This window comes from Cynocephalus volans, chromosome 1 (genome assembly GCF_027409185.1).
Source record: "Cynocephalus volans isolate mCynVol1 chromosome 1, mCynVol1.pri, whole genome shotgun sequence".
Taxonomy (NCBI): Eukaryota; Metazoa; Chordata; class Mammalia; order Dermoptera; family Cynocephalidae; genus Cynocephalus; species Cynocephalus volans.
This window is the reverse complement of record NC_084460.1, coordinates 181,249,835-181,273,595: the sequence shown is the minus strand read 5'-3', so window position 1 is coordinate 181,273,595 and position 23,761 is coordinate 181,249,835. Positions and strand designations below refer to the sequence as shown.

At 39.6% G+C, this 23,761-nt stretch overlaps 1 protein-coding gene across 2 annotated transcripts in view; it reads right to left on the bottom strand.

Moving 5' to 3' along the window:
* Nucleotides 1–279: 279 nt before the first annotated feature.
* Nucleotides 280–23,761, bottom strand: part of MRPS6 (mitochondrial ribosomal protein S6) — a 62,023-nt gene continuing 38,541 nt past the window's right edge. For both annotated transcript variants that reach the window (XM_063114214.1, XM_063114224.1), the window contains exons 2-3: nt 17,041–17,180; nt 280–898 (exon numbers count right to left, since the gene is read on the bottom strand). In XM_063114214.1, the coding sequence (XP_062970284.1) occupies nt 706–898; nt 17,041–17,180 (333 nt within the window). In that variant the 3' untranslated portion in view covers nt 280–705. The remainder of the gene's footprint in view (nt 899–17,040; nt 17,181–23,761) is intronic.

The window sequence follows — 23,761 nt, the reverse complement described above, 5'->3', positions numbered from 1 at the left end:
CCAGAGCCCAAGTACCCTAGAACACGTGTACCCCTACAAGGAGCACCCATGACAGTGACAAGTAAGATGTGAGAAGAAAAGTTACTGATTGTGTAGAAGGCCCAGTGGTCAAGGAACAGACACATCCCCACCCTACCACCCCTCCTCCCACTCTCTGACCTCCACCAGGTAATTGGGCAGTACATCCCACACAGCGCTAGGCACCCACAGCAAGACTAGAGCTGCAAGGCCTCAGATAGTACACTGTGCTAGGGTAGGTAAAGAGAAAAAAACATCTCCTGGAGTTTTAAAAACCATGTTTATTACTCTGTTCAAAAGTTGCCCTTATAGTACAGTGGCCATCAATTTTCATTTTTGCATGGTTACACAGTCTGAATGACTAGCTCACAGTCCAAGGCAGTTTTATGAGTTGTGCATTTCAAAGTGGTGTTACTGTTGTAAGGGTAAAAGTTCTCACTGACAAAGAAATTATATTAATGAAACCAAAATCAAGAATGATCTGCTGGTAGCACAGATTACGAAGCAGCTCTCAGAGGGCAGTTCCCCTACCTCACACAGCAAAGGTGACCAAGAGCTAAAAATACCTTAGAAAAATCAAACGGGCACATGCAACACACTCTTAAAAAGGCCAAGCTTGTAAACTATTCATCCATGCTGCTCAAATGTTACAGAATTAAGTACATGGCTAAAATCTCGTCAATCTTCTCACTTCTTCTTCCTCTTCGTGGAATATAATTTTTCTTCAAGTGGGATGGGGACAATCCCTTTACAATCTTTCACTTCCTGGGCCAGAGGGTGTTTTACAATATTTGGTCTAATAACATCAATGTCTCGAGACAAGTGTTCCATCATGTTTTCAACAGTTGCTGTTGGTGCATAAAAATCCACCAAGAAATACCTGCAATAAAATAAAAATATGTAAATTCCTGCATTCTGAAATATAACAATTCTACTATTTTGATCAATGTTTTCATTTTTACTCTTCCCAGAGAGACATCAATGACACACAAACATAGACATCCTTGTCAAAACAGAAACTACTAGGTGACCAGCTAAACGGAAGTGTAGTATACCCAATCTCTCTTTCCCTATGGCCTTTCCCATTATACTCTCATGACAATTTGAATCCAGACAAACTTTATGGCAGCAAAATAACATTGTGACATTACAAACAGTAAGAAATACTAGAAGTATGGTAAATTACAGTTGCAAGGACAGAATTCTCTAACTCATAGACAAGACTAAAGTTCTCAAATCATCTAGTTGATGGTTTTTGTAAAAACATCTATTAGGCAGTCTTCCAATTCTGCAAAATATTTTACAAGTGACTTAATGCAACTAAGAGATCCAGTAAATACCATCAACCACACTTCACAAATGTGGAAAAGGATTAAGAAAGGCAAGGGACTTGTTCAAGAACTGACAAGGAACAAAAAGAAAATTACTTAAACCTTGGGTAAGAGAAAGAATTTAATATTCATCTACTCAGGTCAGACTAATGCAACAGGCACCCCATACAGCACTGCTAAGCATACTCCCATCCTAGGTCTCTGCACACTTGCTGTTCCTTCTGTTGTATGTTCTTTGCCCAAGTTCCACATACGTCATCCCTCACTTCTGTCACGTCTCTGCTCTGTTCTCAGAGAGGCTTTCTATGACCACTTCTACAGCAGCAGCACCACCCTTGTCCCACCCGCCAAGCCCCGTTAACTCTCTATCTCCCTTAAACAAGGCTTTATTTTCTCCCAAGCCCTTTATCACCACTGGCATAGTATATATGCATTTACCGTCCATCTCACTCCACTAAAACATAACTGCCTTAGAAAGAACTTTGTTGCTATCCCCAGCACCCTCAACAGAGACTAACAAAGCAGGCCCAGAATAAATCTTTGACAATGACGGTATTAGCATGAAAAGTGGAATTCTCATAGAACACAGTCAAGACTAAATTGAAAATGGACAAATTCAGCAAGAAAGAAAGTTATGAGAAAAAGGATGGCATTTTTTATAATTCCATACAAAGAAGGTTCAAAACTTATAAGAAAACTGCCTAAATGACCATTCACTCTTAGCCAAGCCTAGTGGAAAAATCACCCAAGTAAGCAAATAATTACAAGGACAGAAAAACATATATCTAGCAAAAATACTAATCAAAAGAAAGCTCAAGAGGCTCTAGTAGTATTAGATAAAGTAGACTTCAGAGCAAAGAAAATTACCAGGGATAAAAAGAGACAATACATAATGATGGGTTCACCAAGAAGACAGAACAACTCTAAATGTATATGCACCAGACAACAGAGCTTCAACATAGAGGAAGTAAAACCTAACAGAACTGAAAGGAGAAATAGACCACAGCTGGAAACTTTTAACATTCCTCTTTCAGTAATCAACAGAACTAGTATACAGAAAATCAGCAAAAGACAAAGAGTGAACACCAAAATCAACCCAACTGGAACTAACTGACATTTAAAGAACCCTTCACCCAACAACAGCAAGATATACGTTCTTCCTAAGTGCTCATAGAACATTTATCAAGGTCAACCATATTCTGGTCCATAAAACAAGTTTCAATAAACATAAAGGGATTTAAGTTATATAGAATGATCTTAGGGAAATCTCTAAATACTTGGAAACTAAGCAGACATCTAAATAGCCAATGAACCAATGGGTCAAAGAAGAAATCAAAAGGGAAAGTACAAAGTACTTTGAACTAAAGGAAAGTAAAAACATATCAAAATCTGGGGGATGCCACTAAAGCAGCACTTAGCACTGAACACTTATGTAAGATAAAAAGAAAGGCCTCAAATCAATGACTTTAGCTTCCACCTTAAGAGACTGGGGGAAAAAAATTAAATCTAGTAAGATGAAAGAAAGAAGGAAGATGGGTGAGAGGGAAAAACAATAGAGAACATCAGTGAAACCAAATACTAGTTCACTGAGATCAACAACAAAATTGACACACCTCTAGCCAGACTGATCAATAAAGTAAGACACAAATCACCAATGTCAGGAATGAGAAAGGTAAAATGACTACAGATTTTACAAATATTAAAACGACAGTAGGGAATATTATGAACAATTTTTGTAATGAATTTGACAATTACTATGGGTCAAATGTGTTCCCAAAAGTTTATGTGTTAGAAATCTGATCCCCACTGTAATAGTTTTAAGAAGGTGAGAAATCTGATTATGATATTTGAAAGGTAGGGCCTTTGAGAGGTGACTGGATCATAAGGACTGTGCCCTCATGAATGGACTGATCCATTCATGGAATAATGGGTTGATGGTTTAATGGGTTGTCATGGGTGTGGTTCTGATGGCTTTGTAAGGAGTGTGAGTGAAAAGGTTAGTTTTCTCTTGCTCTTCTTGCCATTCCTACCATGTGACACCCTTTGCCACAATGGGACTCTGCAGAGTTTTCCCACCCAGAAGGTGGTTCTCACCAGATGTGCCCCTTGGACCTTGCACTTCCCAGACTCCAAAACATCTCAGGTTCTTTATTAATAACTCAGTTTCAAGTATTCTCTTATAAGCAACAGAAACAGACTAATACAATAACTCAAATAAAATTATCAAATTCCTTGAAAAATGCAAACTATCAAAGCTCAATTAAGAAGAAACAAGTAACCTGAATAGCCCCATATCTATTTAAAACATTAAATTTGTATTTAAAAACTTTCCCAAAAAGAAAATTATAGGTCCAGATGGCTTCACTGGTGAATTATACCAAAACATCAATTCTGACATAAACTCATCCAGAAAATAGGAAAACATGTCTCAACTACTTCTCTGAGGCCAGCATTATCCTGTACCAAAACCACCAAACAAAGATATTACAAGAAAAGAAAAAAAAAAAAAAACAGACTGATATCCCCCATGAACACAAGTGAAAAAACTCTAAACAAAATTTTAGGAAACTGACTACTATAATACATAAAAAGAACAATGTATGATGAACAAGAAGAGTTTATCCCAAGAATGCAAGACCGGTTTAATATTTGAAAATCAATCAATGTAATTCTCCATATTAACAAACTAAAAAAGAAAAACCATATGATCACTTCAGTAAATGGAAATAAAAGCATTTAATAATGTCCCATAGCCATTCCTGATAAAAATTCTCAGCAAACTAAGACTAGAAGGAAACTTCCTCAACCTTTTAAAGGGCATCTTTGAGAAACCTATGACTAATATTTCACCAAATGGTGAAAGTCTGAATGCTCCCCCCCAAGTTTGGGGACAAACAAGGGTGACCACTGTCACCATTTCTATTCAACATTGCGCTGATTGTTCTTGCCAGTGCAACAGGCAAGAAAAAGAAGTAAACAGCATCCAGATTGATAAGGAAGAAGTAAAACTGTCTTTACTTACATATGACATGATTACATAGAGAGAAAATCTACAGAAATTTATAAAAAAGATACTAATAAATGAGTTTAGCAACATTGTAAGATAGAAAATCAATATACAAAAATCAACTGTATTTCTATACACTAGTAACAAATAATCAGACCTTGAAAGTAACTGTGAAAGTGTTAGGGATAAATCTGACAAAAGATGTATACAAGACCTGTGAACTAAAAACTACAAAACTCTGCTGAAAGAAAAGTTACATAAATGGAGAGAAATACCTTGTTCATGGGTAAGCAGACTCAAAATTACTTAGATGTCTTCTCTCCTCAAATTGATCTATAGATTGAGAAGAATCGCAATCAAAATCTAACAAACTGATTGTAAAGTTCATATGGACATACAAAAGTCTTGGAACTAAAACAACTTTGATAGAGAAGAATAAAGTTGAAAGACTCACACCACTAATCTTAAGACTCATCATAAAGCTATAGTAATCAAGACAGTATGATATTGGTGTAAAGGTACACAAAATAGATCCAAAAAATACAGTCTAGAAACAAACCCATACATATGTGCACAACACAGGCAAAGATTTTCCACAAAATTGCAAAGGCAATTCTGTGGAGAAAGGATAGTCTTCTCAACAAATGGTGCTGGAACAATTCAGTATCTACAGGCAAAAAAGTGAACTTTGCTCTACACTTGTGCCATATAAAAAAAGTTAACTTGAAATGGAACACAGATTTAAATGTAAAACTTAAAGCTATAAAACTTCTAGAAGAAAACACAGGCAAAAGCCTTTGTGACCTTGGTTAAACAAAGATTCCTTAGACATGACATCAAAAGCATAATCCATAGAAGAAAAAAATGATAAATTAGACTTCAGCAAAAGTTAAAACTGCTCATCGAATAAAAAGTCAAGCCACAGACTAGTATTTTCAAATTACATGTCTGAGAAAGGACTTGTATGTAGAATATAAATATTTCTTCAAACTTAAAAAACAAACAAGAAAACAAGTTTTAAACAATGGGTATAAGATTTGAACAGACAATTCACAGAAGATACATGATAGCAAAGAAATCCATAAAAAGATACTTAAAATCATTAGTCATTAGAGAAATGCAAATTAAAACCACAAAGAGATACCTACTAGAATGATTAAAATACAAAGACTGACCATACCAAATTTTGGTAAGGACTTAGAGCAAATGACACTCTCATACACTGTTAAAGGAAATGCAAATGATACAATCATTTTGAAAAAAACAGTTTGGCATTTTCTTAAATAAATGTACACCTGCCATTATAATCAAGTCATTCCACTCCTAGACATTTACACAAGAGAAATTAAAGCATGTGTCCACACAAAAACTTGTCCACAAACGTTCATAGCAGCTTTTACCTGTAACAACTCCAAAATGGAAACAATAAAAATATCCATCAACATGTAAAATGACAGCATACAATGGCCTACTACCCAGCAATAAAAAGTAGTAAATTATGGATACACACCATCAATGAACCTCAAAATAATTGTGCTGAGCAAAAACAAACAGGATAAAAAGAACACACACTGACTATCTCTATCAGATTCTAGAAAATATAAACAAAGCAACAGCGAAAGAAAGCAGATTAGTGGTTGCTTGGGATGGACAATAAGTGGAGGGAAGGATCACAAAGGGCAGGAGGAAACTTTGGGAGTGACAAATATGTTTATTATCTTGACTGTAATTCCATGGGTGTATACATATGTCAAACCTTATTAAATTGTACACTTTAAATATATGCAGTTTATTGTATGTCAATTATACCCCTATAAAGTTGTTGATTTAAAAATGGTATTTAGGAAGTTGATGGGTAGGACTTTGTCAATGACCTGATACAGGGTGGAGACGATAAGGGCGCAATTACAGCTTATGTAGACTCCCAAGGTTCCTTGAGAAATGAAATAAAAGGGTGTATAAACTCCTCCACTATCTTGTAAATTTCTTGAGGCAGTGACTTGCACACTTGCTCACTGATGAGAACACCATTTGGGCTTACTCGGAAAACTATATACCAGCCTGGCCAAATTTTCTAAGGTTTCATTGCACTTGCTTATTTCTACTCCATATAGCAGGTAACAGGGTTGCAATTACCCAATTTATGAATCGCTCATTTGTTTAACATCTAATTATTTATTACTTACCTTGAGCAAGGCTCTGGAATCTAGTCTAAAAAATAAGTATGACCAACCTCAAATTATCTCCTCCTTTCCAACCCCCAGCCTTTTACTAACTCACTCCCTCTGCCCCCAAGTAATTTCATTTTGGCCACTTGGTGGCCGGGACAGGGAATTATCACCCTACACAGCCTCCAGCAATTCTTTCTTCCCGTGTATCCATCTGTTCTCTCACTTAGTATTCATCAAAAGTCCCTCCAAGACTACCATGCAGAAGTTATGACCTTACCCTGTCTGCGAACACTCTTACCACACTTTAATCTGAGAGAGGACTTCAAAAAGTTTGTGGAAAAATGTAATTAAAAGACAAAAATAAAAAATATAAACTTTTTCTCAACATACACTACCTCAAGTTAAGACACTTTTGTAAGCAATACCAGCCATTTAATCCATCCCTAAAGAATTGAGGGTCCTGGGAATTTAACCATATCAATGCAGTCTCTTTTATATTAACTGAAGAAAAATAGGTGCCCTTTAAAGATTTTTTAAGATGGGGGGAGAGGGGGGAAGTCAGAAGGCATCAAATCAGGACTGTAAGGTGAATGCCTCGTGATTTCTTGATCAATCTCTCACAAAATTGCCCTTGTTTGATGAAAGGAATGAGCAGAAGCATTGTCATGGTGGAGAAGGAATCTCTGGTGAAGCTTTCCCAGGTGTTTTCCTGCTAGTTTTGGCTAACTTTCTCCAAACACATATACTACACAAATGTTATTGTTCTTTTGCCCTCCAGAAAGTTAACAAGCAAAATCCCTGGAGCATTCCAAAAAACTGCTGCCACGACCTTTGCCCTTGACCGATCTGCTTTTGCTTTGACTGGACCACTTCCACCTCTTGGTAGCCATGGCTTTGATTATGCTTTGTCTTCAGGATCATACTGGTAAAGAGCCATGTTTCATCTCCTGTTACAATTCTTCAAAAAAAAAGCTTCAGTGTCTTGATCCTACTCTTTTCAAATTTCCATGGAAACCTCTGCTCTTGTCTGCAGCTCATCTGGGAACAACAGTTTTGGTACCTTACCCATCAAGCAGAAAGTTTGCTCAACTATATTTTTTCAGTCAGAATTGTGTAAGCTGAACCAGCTGAGATGTCTACAGTGTTGGCTATTATTTCTGCTGTTAATTGTCAGTCCTCTTCAATTACAGCACGAACAACATTAATTTTTTTTCCTCACAATTTGATGTGGATGGTCTGCTGCTGTGGGCTTCATCTCCAACACTGTCTCATCCCTCTTTAAAAAGAGTTACCCATTTGAAAACTGCTGATTTCTTTGGGACACTGTCCCCACAAAGTTTTCATTAAGCATCAATGATTTTATCTTTCTTCCATCTAAGCTTCACTGTAAATTTGATGTTTGTTCTTGCTTCAATTTTAGGACAATTCATGCTGCTCTAATAGGGGCTCTTTTCAAACTGATGTCTTCTCCTCCTTAATGTCTCAAACTAAATCCTGTTCAGAAATGTTATAACAAGGCAGTACGAGTTTATTTTGATGCAAAAAAACTTTGCCATCAATGCATAAGTTTTTTCATAATATGCATTTTCCAAGAACTTTTTGAAGACCCCTCATATAGCAGGTAGTTTTCCTCTGAACACATATTCATTCTCTTCTGGGCTTCTTCCTCTTTCTTTGCCTATTGTCTAGAGAAGAGTCTTCCTCTCTCGGATTATTTCACTTAAAGCCCTGTTCTGTACTGGTAGCTTAAGGTAGTGTGCTGGTAAAATGTCATGTACTACACGGGGCACTATGGATGAAAGTGTTTATTTAGCAAGGTCCTGACACTCTTTGGGCACCCAATAATCCAACCACCACCATTGCCAACCGTGGAAGCGTTCCAAGTCCCTCCCTGAAGAAAGTCCCCAGGTGTCTCCTGCTCTCCTAAGTTTAAGCCTGCCCTTCCTTACAGTCAAGTATTCAACTTATTCAAACACCATCTCTGGGGTTGTCCTGGTTTTACTTAACAATATTGTTAACAGCAAGCATTCCTTTCTTCCATTTTCCATTCAACTGCACGTCAGCTTCAAGAGGCAGTTTTGTGGGCGAGCCTAGGAGTCTAAACATGTTCTAAAACAAAGTGTGTTTAGAGTTTCCACCAACCAACTCAACTGTCCACAAATCAATTTTCATATAGTCTTCCTGCACAGTATTCTGTATACACTGGTACTCATCAAACAATCCTAAGAAATACACTTTAAGCTTTTTTTTCTTTTTTGTCTTTTTGTGACTGGTAAGGAGATCGCAACCCTTGGCTTGGTGTCGCCCGCACCGCGCTCAGCCAGTGAGCGCACCGGCCATTCCTATATAGGATCCGAACCCGCGGCGGGAGCGCCGCTGCACTCCCAAGCGCCGCACTCTCCCGAGTGCGCCACGGGGCCGGCCCCACTTAAAGCTTTTAGATACCATTTTGTGATAAGGGTAAAAAGAATACCCAAGGATGGAAACTAGAGGCCGGATATACCAGAAACTTCGTATTTCAGAACTTAAAGTGTCTTACATAAGACTCTCTAATTTTCCTTAGAAGAGGATGAAGGGAAAGCTGAAGCTCCACTGCACATGGCAATTAAGAAAAGGGAAGAAGAGGAGGAGGAGGTGGTGTTGAGTGCTGGTTTGGGTCCAGTAGCCCTCTCCCCAGCAACAACTACTCCTCTAGTAGTTTTCAAAGTGATTTCCTACACACTGCTGTCTCTGAGTCTTACAGTCTACTGTAGTTAAGAACACAGACTCAGAAAAGCTAAGTCATTAGCCCAAGCTCACTCATCTACCAAGTAGCCATAGCCAGGATTCAAACAGAGCAGGTCTTTTGACTCCAGGACACAAGATGCCTCAGGCAGCTTTGAGACCAAATGAGTTACAGACTCATAGAATCTAAGTGCTGGAAAGGACCATAAGGACAATGCAGTCCAACCCCCTTATATGAGGAAACTGAAGCCCAGAGAGGAAACTGATCTCTCAGGTCAAAAAGTGAGTGACAGGCTCTGGACTCCAGACTGCACAGTTCCTCCCTCTGTCTACCACATCTCTTGCTACCTTGCACTCAGCATTTTGGAGGTTTCTCAAAGATAAAGTGAAGTCCTATATAAAGGCCTGGAAATCCTAAGACTGTGCTACAGCTTGGCTTTAAGAGGCTCCCTATTGCTATCAAAACCCCTCTCGCCTTCACCCTCTTAACCCATCTTCTGACTCCCCTCCACTAGTCATGATACTCCTTTAGCAACCAAAAACAAACAGGGTTGCTGTCCAAAATGCAAATGGGTTGTGCAAACAACCACACCTTGTGACCATCATCTCAGGCTCATCACCCTGCTGATCTGTGCATGGGGCTGATGTGGGCAGACAGCTTCCATTCCCATGGTCCTTTACAACACCGTGGAAATTTCCACAGAAAGAAAACACCACCAAAATAGAGAAGGGGGAAAGTGGCTCACAGATGAGCAGATCTTACTGTATTCACCACTCTCAACTGAAAATTGAATCTCTTACCTCTCCACCTCTCCTCCCAGGAAACCAAGCTGCCCCTCCCCGACCATGAGGGAACCAAACAGAAGTCCAGGACAAACTCATTCTCTTGTCTGCCTTAGTGGGCCAGGCACAGAGGTAAATGGTCCATTATGCTTTCCCACACAGAAAGGACCTTGACCAATTTCTAGTTGCTTCCAGTATATATCCTTTTTTCTTAGCTACTTATCTGGGCAAACTTAACTGGTCAATGAGTACCTCTACAGGCAAACCTCAGGAGGAGGCTAATAGGATAAGGCCCAGATGGCTTCATCCTCCTGGAACATGTAGTCCAGCTGGAAAGAGAAGTCACAGGGCTGCTGTGCTAACAGAAACCCAGGCTTACACTCCTTCAACAAGTCTCCCACTCCATGGGAGACTGTGTATGTGACAACAGTGCAGCGGTCATGCACATTTGACTCCCGGCTTCTGGGCTTTGCTAACTACAGATGACCAGAGGAATGAGAATGAGACTTTTTTATAGAGGTGTAGCACTGAGTACAGCCCTGTATTTCCATTTTTACACATGAAGAAAGTAAGACCTAGAAACATCCTACTTGGAGTTGTGGGTCTGGGCAGTTTCTGATGCCTACAAGCACCCCTTTCCGATGACAGCACAGGCACATTAGAGAACTATAAAAATGGGAGCTAGGATGAAAAAATGACCTTGGAACCTCATACCCACTTCCTACATCCTGATGAAGGCTTCCATGGATGAACAATTCTGAAGGTCAGAGGAGCTACAGTTTAAGGGAAGGAGACAAAGAGAGGAGCTTCATATCCACAGGGGACTCTGAGAGCCCGCTGTCCCACCTTCATCCTGGCCCTGACAGAGGGGAGGATCAGGAGGACTCAAGAGTCACAATTAGATATCAATATTTGCTTCTTCTCCTAACCAATCTAGGCAGAATCAAAACACAAGACCACAAGTCTAATATGTGTAGACTCTTTCTTATCTCCATCCTCACAATAAACTCCAGACTCAAGGTAGAATAGTTCAGAATTATGACTGCACTGCAACTGCCTCGTCATGCCCCAAAGCTGATATTCCAGTAAGAAACAACAACAAAAAACCAAAGTTCTCCAAATAGTTAATTTTCCATTTTCCACTTTTACTCTAATCAGTGATTGAATCAGTAAGTGGATAGATCATTTTAAAAGAATCCAGCTCAATAATTGAAAATCCCATTATATTACACATTCCCAGCACCTTCAACCATGTGCTACAGGGCACAAATGAAACAGTTCTGCACACCAGGCTGCCAGGGTTGATGTAAGCACTGCCATCGCCTTGAACACAAAGCTTAGCAGAGTTTATGTTTAAAGATCTGTTTTCCCATGCGTGGTTCTACTTATAGAATCACTTCGACCTTCAAGGTCAATGTCAGCTTTACCCAAGCATCTCTCTTTTCTATACAAAAACACTTAACTTTTATGCACATCAACTCTGCAGAAGTGCAAGTTAAGGAGATGACTGATACTGGGTGAAGTATTAGTCCAGAAGAAGAGGGGAGATGCCATGGTCCAGTCACTAATGCATTTCTCACTGCAGATGCCAATGTTCAAAAGCTGGAGCAAGTAGAAATTGCCCATGCGGTCTTCAAGGTGATAATTTACCCTTGTCTGCAAAAACTCTACTACTATAACAAAAACCCCGTAGAAATCTGAAAAGACAGAGAAATGGTTCTGCCAGGATAGACTGTGCTCAAACTGGAAAATGATACCACCAAGAACATTCCATACACAGCAGCCTTGTCAGAAGGAAACCAGCAGCTCTCAGCATTCTAGCTCCTCCCTATCACTCAGTCACCTTCTGACATAAGGCTATTCGGACTCCTAGAGCTGCCAGCTTGTAGTGCTCTTAAATGTAAAGATTGTATTCTTTTTTTTAATTTCACGTTTGTCTTAACCCTGTATTTACAAGTTCCATAAAAAGAGCTTGCTTGAATTTGAGTAATATTCTTTGTCTCTGTCTCTCGCAGACACCCTCCCCTTCCCCCTAGCAGACAAGTGGAAATTTCCAATGAAGTGCTCAGTGGCTCACAGTAGGTGGGGGGGTGGAGAGGGGAAGGGGAGGGCTTTGCAGCCCTGAAGCATCTAGGAGCCTTTCTGAAGACAGGAAACAGATCTGTTTGAATGCCAGTTCCTAGACTGTCTCAGTTAAACCTTGCTGGATTCATTCAGGGTTCACTGAGGAAGTGAATTATTCACCTTAATACCAATGTACCATCTGCATGGAAAAGCCTCATTTCTTTTTATATCTGTTGGGTATCATACATTTTAAAAACCGCTAAACCTGCTGCAGAATCCTCACAAATCTTGGGGCACCACCACTAAAAAAAACCTCCAAGGCCATAGCAGCCCTGCCATGAAGTCCACCGCAGAGGTACCTACACACAAGAATGGGGTTGGGATGTTGGCCTTGACTTAATGCTGGCAGGAAAGCACAAGAACATGGAAATGTTAGCTAACAGGAAAACTACAGAGGAGAATCAATCTTCTATAGAGTGGGTGCCAGCACTCTTGGAGTAAGCTGCAGACACATTTGGGGAACGAGTCAGTAAAATTCCACTGATTCACCACAGAGCCAGTTATTTTTATCATCCTGCTTACCCATAAATAGAAGGATATCTTATATGTAGGCCAGCAGAACTTTGCTTTAAGCACCTATGCAAATTTTAAAACAGATGAAAACGGGGAAGGAAGGGGCAAAATAGACAAGAAAAACCCCTTTCACTACTGAAGAATTCTTACACACAGGAATTTGGAAGTCAGCCCAATCTCACTACAGTAACACAAGAGTCAAAACCAATCTGAAGCATCCTTTTACAGATAAGCACAAGCCCAACCAACACTGAATATGGACCAGTTTCTTCTGTAGTCCCATCTCCTGCACCAGAAATCACTCAGTCTCAGTCCAGCCCATCTAGTGGAAGGAAAAGCTTAAACGATGTGAGCCCTGGAGTAAGACACTGAAGTGGTGCTGGCAAAGAGTGGCTTAAAACGCCTGCCCCCTTTTAACAAGAATGTAAATAAGCATACGCTCCCTCCTACATATGTGACTTCCTCCCCTTTCAGATGCTGAGGAATACAGTAAGAACACTCCACAACAACCTTGCCTTTCACACAGGGTTGATGAGGATATCAAGGGGAGCATGTGAAGGCAAAAGGGGAAATGATCTAGGGGGCCTGAGAGAGACCAAAGCAAACCCAGAGCTAAGACTGATTCCTAGACCTCCTGAGACTCCCAACTCCAGGTTGTGCTCCAATGGTTTCCAGATGCTGCCCGGTGACAATAGGTGCTAAGGCCAATAGTCTCCATCTGGAAAGCTGGCCTAGGAGGAGAACCAAACTTCCCAACCACCGCAACGTAACCAAGCAGCACCAGGGGCATCTGATCAACTTCTCCCTGTTCCTAAATTCACATCACCTGGGAGACAATTGACTTGGGACATGATTTCCCTTGGAAAAAGTGTTAATCAGTTATAGGTGTCTGAAATATTGTCTCCATCCCTAGTAAGGGTGACCTGACCCAGGCCTCATTCTACCAGGTAGAACAAAGAATTGCATTTTTAAAAACAGGTTTAAAATGGTCCTCAGCTGTATATAAATGGCTTACACAATTCTTCTGACCCCCCGAGATTATGAATTAAGTAAATTTCTGTGGACCAGTCTGGAGACTTAACCATCAAGTTGTTCCAATGGGAAAATAAGTTCCCAGTTATAAACAACAGACTTACAGACAAATTTCTGGAAAATAACCTGTTTTGAAAGTGGGGACTGACCAAATTAATATTTGGAATATAATGACTATATTTTTATTTTTGGCATAAACTGGTAATAGATGTTATAGTAATAAACATCAGGTACCATTTCCAAAGTATACCCTCCTCCTCTGGGAAGACTTCCCAGATAACCCTAAAGCAGCAGGATCTCTCCTACCTAAGCACTTTTCTACTTCCTCCTTTCTTTCAGCCTACTTGCACATGTGTAGCAGGGGGACTGACTTTGAGGAAGGAGGTGGGGAGAGGAGAATGACAGAGGCAATCACCCAACCTGTTGGGAAGTAACTGCAACAGGGCCTCCTGACACTTACTCCCTGCTGTGCTGGGCACCTTCACTCACACTCCTGTTATTGGTTAGCACTACGCAGCCAAGCCCCAGATTAGACAGAAAATTCCTTGAGACCAGGAACCACGACAATCACAAGAATCATCCTGAGACCTACGGATACCACTAGGACATCCATTTCTCCCTGTAAAATATAAAAGCAATAAACACATGATACCTACAACGCCACAATGGAATGTGGATTTTCAGAGGCATCTAGGCTCACTCCATTAGCCAACTACACACCAGCATTACGATTCAGACAACCCCTCACCAAAATTACAGATACATGTCCTGGCCTAGGGCTGTTCAAAAAGAGTCAAAGCTTTGAATGCTAAATACATAAACAACACGTCCAGTCTGTTTCTTCTTAACCATTTCAAAAAAGTGAGCCTTCCCAGCACCTAGCACACCCTGGCACATAATCCACTTAATAAATATCTGTTAATACTTTGTGTGGCTATGTGCAATGCACATAAACAACGTGCCAAGTGAACAAAATGCTGGTGCAAACCTGGTCAGGGTTAGTGACTATGGAGGGGACTGGCTGAAGCTAGTATCAGACTAACTTTAAGCTCCACACTGCAGACATCTGGGCACACCACCCAATTCCAAATTTTTATCCAGGTAAATCCAAACTGCACTAGACTCTCATATCCTCAATCCCCAAAAGTCACTATGGAGACTATTAATGGATGTTACAATAATAGGTAATATAGTCAAGTAGAATTGATAAATGAAGAGATCTTATAGAGGAGGCTTCTCACTGTTTATATGTCAATGTATGTTGTGACTCTCCAGAAGGGATTAGATCATGCAAGGTTTCCCACATTTAATTGATCACACACACACCTTTTTTTTGTTGTTTTTTTGGTGGAGAATCTCTGTAGAACTAGTGTTCACAGACCACACTTTGGAAAATCTTGAACAAATAAATACCAGAAACTGATTTATCCTAGAAAAACATGAACCTTCCCCACTGCGGCTGGGCACCACCTTTCTGTGTCTATATACAATACACATATGTAATAAGGTTTATGAATATCACTTCTTCTTTGCTGAGGAGTCTAAAAGTAAAAGAACCAGAAATAAAATCTTTAAATTGTCAATGAACTAAATAATTGCAACACAGTTCTTCGTGAGGCACATGCACCTCGTCAGAAATCCAAAATGCAGGGCTAGCACTGTCAGCAATTCTAGCTTAGTCCCAGGTGGGTTCTTTCAGGGCCTGAATTTATTCCACCCATAAAGAGAAACAGTACCCCCCACACCCTAGCACTGCACACAAAGGTCTGAAAACTAAATGAGTTAATATGTGATTCTCAAAGTGTGTGCCTCAGACAAGCAGCATCAGCATTACCCAAGCACTTGTTACAAGTGTATATTCTAGGATGCTGGTCACGCCAGCCCTCAACACAGTCAGATCCTCTATTTGGAAAAAGGGCAGAAGGAAGACCCCTACTGGACACCCCTGCAAGCATCACATGAATGTGGAAACTGACTTTTCTCCCTGTTCAATGCCTTTCACCTGAAAACCTGACTAATAACTCTTGGCTAGATTTTATATTCCTCTTTAAACAAAAAGGCAAAAAGATTCATAGCCTTGCTGTTAAAACCACACCCATTAGTGGTGAAGATAGAAAGTAAGGTTGTATACACACACACACTATCTCCATCCCTCACTGTTGATTGTGGAAGAAACCTAGCCACTGTGCATTTTCTGTTGCCTAGCAACGCCTCAGGCACTCTCTTCAAAGGTGTTCTCAAGAAGCTGAACATTAGCACTAAACACAGAGAGGCAAGCAAAAGATGAAATCTGCAGTACGTGCCGCATCTCAGCAGAAGGTTCAAATCCATTAAGAAAGCCTTGATGTGAGACGTGACTCCACTCAGGTCCCAGCTCATGTACTGCACCTGCACAAGACCACTAGATCTGCGTGATTCAAAGCAGCACTCTGTCCACAGAACACATGTGCGGATCTCACTTGATCCCCATGACAATATAGATAGGAGAACGACTACCTGATTTAGTACTCAAGGAAGCCAGAATCAGAGAAGCTAAATGACTTGCTGAAGGCCACAAGAGCTGGTGAGCACCAGAGAGAGAATCAAGTCTTCTACTCCTGGACTTTTCCCACTGTGCTAAAAACTGATTCCCATCTTCTCTAACATCTACTTCCAGGAAACCTACCAACATTAGAAGATCCTTTCCCCAAACCAGAAATCATGGGCATAAAAAAAGACACCACGGAGGCTTAGAGAAGCTTTAAATTGACACTATAAATTGTTCTCAAAGAATTTCTACAAAGGTAGTTATACTACAGAATCAAATTCTTGACATATGTTTGAGGAAGCTGCTGTACACTGTGGGAGAAAAAATTCCATGATAGAAAACTGATCATTAGCCAGAGTAGGTAAAACCACTTTTCTCTTGTGGATTAGGCTCTGGTTATGCACACTAGTTGAAAGAGACCCATTTTGCTTGTTATCTGTAAGCTACATATTTACAAAGGATGTACTGAGTATGTGGACAACGCATTGTTCACTGAGGTGTTTTAAAGGCAAAGTTAAAGCACCAGGGGAAAAGCAGTGCTTAGGCTGACAAGAAAAGCTTCCCACAACCAAGAGCTTATAAGGCCAGTGCTCCTAGAATGGCCTGTTTCTGTTCTCTGATTATAGTCCGTTAAGGGCCAGCATAACTGCATCCCACTTGCAGCCAACATTGCTAGTGTGTATGCCTGAATGACACCTGGCATGACAGGGATCTGACTGTGAAATTATAATAATTTCAAAGATTAATTAAACAGTATTCCTTACTGAGCCTATCAAAGACGTTTTTCAAGCACTTCATGAAGAAACTTACCCCCCTCTTGTGTGCTGTTGACTGTGGATGGAGATCTTATAAGGAAGCGCTCTTTCGCCCAGGTTTTCCAAATTCCTCACTATGGCTCCTCTGTCCATCAGGGCTTCTATCGTACGTTTCAAAGCAGCAGCAGTATCTGGCTGTTTTTTGTTTTCATTTTTAAAGAGAAGGAAAAAACCCATCAGAATCAATACAAGAACTAGAATGATTAGGTCTGGTCAGTTCCAATCAAAACAGCTCTACTGGTAGGGATCTTTGGGTAAAAGCAACAGAAATTGTTTTTGGCTAACTTAAAAAAAGACAGTTATTGTAAGGATACGAAACAGTTCACAGATACCAAGGAAAATTTGAAGAATCAGAGTCCAGAGAGTTCAGGGACCAGAGCAGCTCCGGAGATGTGGGAGGCAGGAACTAATGAGTGGCTTCTTCAGAGCACTTCGGCCAGGCTGAGTCACTGCCAACTACTGTCAGTCCTTCATCCCATGCCTCGAAATGCAAATTCCAGGAGAAGAGCATCCTGTTGGCAGGACACCTTAATAGATCATCCCACCAAAACCATAGCCAATGGGAAAAGGGGATATCCCCCAAAGGAAAATTGGGAGATTGTAACCAAAAGGGGGAAAGATGAGTACAACCCAATCTCTGCCGTCACGGAGTTTATAGTCTAACATAGGGCTTAACATAAAAACACACATAAGAGCAGAAGGCAGAACCCAGAAGTTGGCATAGGGAGCGGAGGGCTCAGGGAAGGAAGCAGCACACTTAGCAGGCAGAAGGGTTTCATTAGGGAAAGCATACCTGAGAAGAGCCCAGACGGTGGCAACCAGAGTTACAAAGAACAAATGAACGAGGAACTGAGCAAAGGAGCAAGGGCAAGAAAGTATGCGTGCACTGAGGAGTAGCTAGGAGTCCAGTGCACAAGGCCAAGGCGAGGGAGGGTTGAGAAGTCAAACTACAGGTTGAGTACTAGTACATAAGTAATAAAAGTCTGTTATAAAGAATAAAATTCAAACACTATGAAGTCCCACCATCCAGAGACAAAGACTTTGAACAATTTGGTGAATTTCTTTCTAGATATCTCTCTAAGCATACGTATACATAAAAAAATGTTGGAAGAAAAAATACAAGGGCAAATCTGAAAAATGTAACTAGTGCAATGTGGAAAATAAGGGCAAGATGTGGCAAAAGAGGGCAACAAAATGTGGTGGCTGGGAGAATGGCCTGAAATCTGGAGAAACTGGCTGGGAACAATAAAAGTTGAATTTGGTTTAGGACGCGCTGAGTCTGAGATACTCATAGCTCCCCTAGGGTGTCCTCTCAAGATGTCAATCTTAAGCTCAAAACAATAGTCAAGTTAGAAATACATATTTTACAGTCATCTGCATAGAAGGCCTCCTGAAGCCTGAAGAGGAGGAGAGGTCGCTGGAGGGAGGATGGAGGTGAGGAAGAGAGGTCAACTACAGAACCTTGGGAGTGCAAACATTTGGGGGCTGACAAGAGTCCAAGTCAGAGAAGCAAATAGAAAACATATAGTCAAACAGGACAAGGAAAATCAGGACCCTGCCTTTTCACAGAAACCAAAGAAAGAAGAAGTCTCCAGAATGATGCGGCAGCGGGTGGAGATAAAGAAAAAGCCACAGTGTGGTGGCTGCATAGGCACTTAGCAAGACAGGGCCAGAAGGCAGACTACAAGTGTTCCCACGGAAGAGGTGTGTGGAGCTAGAGGGGCAAGCAAGTTTGAACAAAGTGTTTTAGGAGAGAAGAAACATGAGCAAGTGAGCAGTTAAAGAGTAATGGACCAGTTGAGAGGATAAAGTGTAGGATTTAAACAACAACAGTAATGGCAGCTATGATTTACTGCATAACTTCTATGTGCCTGACATCAGCCTAGTGCTTTTTTACTATTACACATTTAATCTTCACCAAAAAAAAAAAAAAAAAAAAAAAAAGGGCCAAGAGAAGGTTTACAGATTTGTAATTGGGCCTCACAGAGATGCCTTGACAAGGCAGGTAGTTAAGTGGAAAAGCCTGCTGAAAGGAAAAGAAAAACTGCCAAAATGCAGTTGGGAGGAGGCCAGAGCACACCTTGGCCAAGGTAAGGGGCACTTCTCCCACAGAGGCAGAAGTGAAGAGATGCGAGCAGGATTTTGAAGTGCAGGAACTTAAGGAAAGGCTACCTTCCAATGGCTTATTTTGGGTCAAATGAGAAGAAATTGCAGAAGTTTAAGTGTGCATTCTGGTAACAAAAGAAAATCCACTATATTTTATAAAGTTTCTTTCTAACGAATACTGCTAAAATGTTATGAATGCACAAAGTACTAGCTTAAGGCTTAGAAAGAAATTTTTACTTTCATTTCATACTGTAACACACCAGGGATTTTTTAAAAGTTCCTACTGAATGTTATGTTTATTTACATATTTAACCAACCTTATGATAAAATAGAAATGTCCTGAAAAAAATAAAAATAAGAGCCAAAATCTCTTCCCATTAATACTAACTAGGTAAAAAGTCTATGGCAACTTTCTTTATGATTGTGTTGGACATATTCTTATACAGTTCTAATCACAGGGATACTAAATTCTTCACCCATTTCATTAGTTCACAAAGACATTTCCATATTTCTGCAGAAGCCTAATTATTACCAGCAGAATACTACTTCATTTCATTTAAAATGCCATTTCTTGAGCTGGCATTATATCAATTAACTTGTGATAAGTTACCATCTATCCAAATTTTTTAAAAGGGTATGATTTAAAAAAAAAAAAAAAAACTTTGATTACCATCTCTTGTTAAGCTACCCAAATCATACCTTTTAATTTCAATTTTGCCTGAAATTAAATGGCCACATTCACTTCACTGTAATTTCAAATTACCCAGAAATTTAAAAAAGGAAGAAGCAAAAATACTTCTTGTTTATTAAGCTTGCTCAACATGTCCCATATACTTTACCTCACAATTAAACAGAGTCAGTAAACCCATGGGCCAAATCTGGCTCACTACCTGTTTTTGCAAATAAAGTTTTATTGCAACATATAGCGACACTCATGCATTTGCACAGTGTCTACCATTGCTTTCATGCTAAAGACAGATCTGTAATTACATCAGAGACGATACGGCCCCAAAGCCTAAACTACTCACTATCTGGCCAACCCCTGCTCTACAATTTGATGGGTTGAGGGAAGCCAGCAGGGCCTCAAACCACTGCCCCTAAAATGCATCACAAATAAAACCATGAGCCTGGGCCACTGACTGAGGTGCACAGGTTGAATTCCCCATGGGATGAGTTTATCAGGTGGACACACAGGACAGCACCTAATGAATACCACCACCCTGGCTGTTCAATTTACCACAGGGCTCAGAACTGATTCTACAAATTCACCATTCCATCCATCAAGCTACTAATCTCCTAATCAACCCAGGTTACCAATGGCAACTTTCCTCGTTTAGTGAAACCTACAGATCTATTAAAATAAAATTCTTAGGCTTGGTGGAAGAAAAGTTCTGCTCAATCCAGCACAATGTTCAATTTGTAAAAGCATATGGTTTACAGAAAGCAAATTATCTTGCTGCCATAATTCTCATTTACAAGGTCTCTCTGAATCATTTAACTCCAACTATCTAAGAGAAGCCATGCATGCTTCATAAGGGTTTTTCCCACTCCATTTGAAAGCAGTATCCCAAGACTTTCCTCCAACCTACCATATATGTTGATGGAACACAATTTTGACAAGGCACAGAAAGGGTACTGAAAACATTCATTTGAAAAAATACAGAAAAGAAACAATTCATGAACATGAATGGGAACTAGGAAAACAGAATTCTAGTCTCAGCTCATTCACTAATGAGTTATACAACCCTGGATAAATTGCTAAAATTGGTCTACTGTAAACTCATGCCTCAGTTTCCTCATCTGCTAAACTACTGGTTCTCAATTTTTTGTTTCTACGAGCTCTACATAACATTCATATTGCAATTCTCAACATCTCTTGGAGGCAAAGTTTAATAAAAGTCTCTCTCTCTCTCTCTCTTTCTATGCCCTCAATCTGATATCCTCATCATCCAAAAGTGACCCTCCCACCACATGTACTCTACTCCTGATGTCATTCTCATTTACTTCCAACAGCATTTGTGGCAATCTATAAATATTCTTTCACCAACTAGAATGTAAGCTTCAGAAGAGCAAGGACCTTTATCTGTCTTGTACACAACTGGATTCCCAAAGTCTAACTAAAACAGTCCACATCACGGAATAGGTGCTAGAAATAGTTGTTAAATGAGTTAATGTATCAAATGTACCTCCCTAAGTGGGACTCTTGCTTACTTACTCCTATCTTTTCTCAAGGAACCCTAAGTTTCCTCCTATCTCTAAAACAATTTGAAGATACTTTTCACATACAACAAAGCTCAATAGCAGGGTAGTCACTGTAATACTGAAGTAAAATTACAATATGTACTAGTGTTTTCCCACTTTTTCATGTAGCACAAAAATGCTATTAATACCAATATTGTACATCAAAAAGATACAGAATTCATCTAGAAGTGAAACTAAATACTAAATATTTCATACATTTCAAAAACATCAAGTTCAAATATACATACAAATGTAAATGTTAAAATAATACTGTTCTAATTATTTGCTGATAAGGTAAGATAAAATACTATCCAAAAAAAGATTAACTGATCAGTACTTTAAAAAAGAGAACTAATTCTGGAAAAATTAAAACCAACTTTTGATCTTACAATCAATAATTACTAAAACTCCTAGTGTTTAGCCTACAAAATACTTAAGGAAAAACCCAACAGCTAATTTCAAATATTTTCAGGGCTATTATACAAGAGATAGATTTATTTTGATTAGACCCCAAAGGTAGACTGGAATCAAAGAGTAAAAATCAAAGAGAAACAGAGCTTTGATCTATACACGGGAATACATTTCTAAAAAACTACAGCGGTATGAAAATGAAATGGGCTCCCTGTGAAGTAGTGGCCTTCCCATCACTTGAAGGATACAAATAGACATGGGATGGCCATCGTATCAACATTTGCACTGGGAGGGAGATTGAACTCCACTACTTCTAAAGCTCCTGCCAAGACGGAATTCCAATACTATTCTGGTACCACTCATCATTCTGAAGGACATGCTTAAGTGAAACTAGCTTTTTAGAAAACAGCAACAGTGTGGGAGTGAAGAATGCTGAGTACTAGTAAAAGTGCCACTGCATGGACTTATGCTAATGAGCTAGCTGTTTTAGCCACTACTTCTTTTACAATGATCCCCTGAAAGGATCCCTGGGAAGCCCAATGGTCCTCAGACTACATTTTGAAAACCACTGTTCTAGAGGTTCTAATTGGCAAAGTTTCTATCACAAAAGATGAGAGCAAAAAGATGGGAAGAACTAAAGAAGGTCATCTCTACGTGCCCCCAAAATAAATCCCCATCCAGTAAAGGTTATTTCAGCTAAGAATTCATGTGAGTATCATAAACAACATTGTTGGTCAATGTCCAGTGTTTAAACTGATTAAACATATTTTCATCCCCAAAGAGAAACTTGTCAGCAAAATTATCTTACAAATTAAACTCTATAGCAGAGTTTTGAGCCAGTGGCCCTCAGATGCACCCAGCCAGCACCACAACCCCCCCTCAGTCCACTGGGACATTAGAAACACACAGAATCCACATGTAACGGCACACAGCATCTGCCTACACCTTGCCTTCCTCGTATTACAAAGAGCGGTACAACCCCCAAGAGCAGTAGAACTTAGGGAAGATAGAACCAGGACAGAAAAGTCTCAAAACCTGTGAAAATGTAAATGTAACAGCCTTTCCCATTTTTTGCTGAATCTTAAATCCAAGGCTTATATCCTTTAAAAATTATTTAAATTTTCAAATAGAGAGAATGCCCTTAGAAATTCTGCATTCTCACAGCAATTTGAAAAAGAAAACCTGTGAGCTCTAACCTTTCAACAGTAGAACAGGCTTCCAGGGAAGGAGCAGTTCTGTCACTAGCAGACCTTGGAAGAACAAAATGGACAATCATCTACCTCATGAAGTGCCAGCCCTAATGACATCTGCAAAGCCCAGCTACAAAACTGGTTCCACAGGAACTGTTTGATAAATATTTTTGACTTGACAGGACCCCTTCTGTACCACAACCTGTTGAATCAAGAGTTGTAGTCTTCTAGGTAATTAAGAATTAAAAATTATCAACCATAGAAGCTATTTTAAAAATTAAAATAAAAGGACAAGTCTAAAGCACTATGAAACTTAAAGATACATAAAACATGTTCAAACATGGTTACTCACCTAAATGGGCTATTATACACCACATAACTTGAAGTGACTAGAAAAGTAACTTTTATAGGCTTTTTAAAGATCGAAGATAAAAAAACACTTTTGAAAACTGCTCTATTACTTTGCCCACAAATCATACTTAATAGACCATTTACAACAAATATGGAGTAACTACTGCACAAAGACTTAACAGGCTTTAAAAAGTGCGGGAGTGGGGAAAAATAGACAAACCAATATACATAAAGTGTACTAGGAAAATAAATATTGTAATGCAGTGAAAAACTATTTCTTTTTATAAGCCACTGTTGTGTGCTCTGCAAAAGCAAAAATAATCCAAATTTTTAAAATAATGTTGGATTAAATACTATAGATTCATAGTTCAGACTTTACAAGTGGTCATTTAACTGTTAAAGTTATTAAAACTCTTA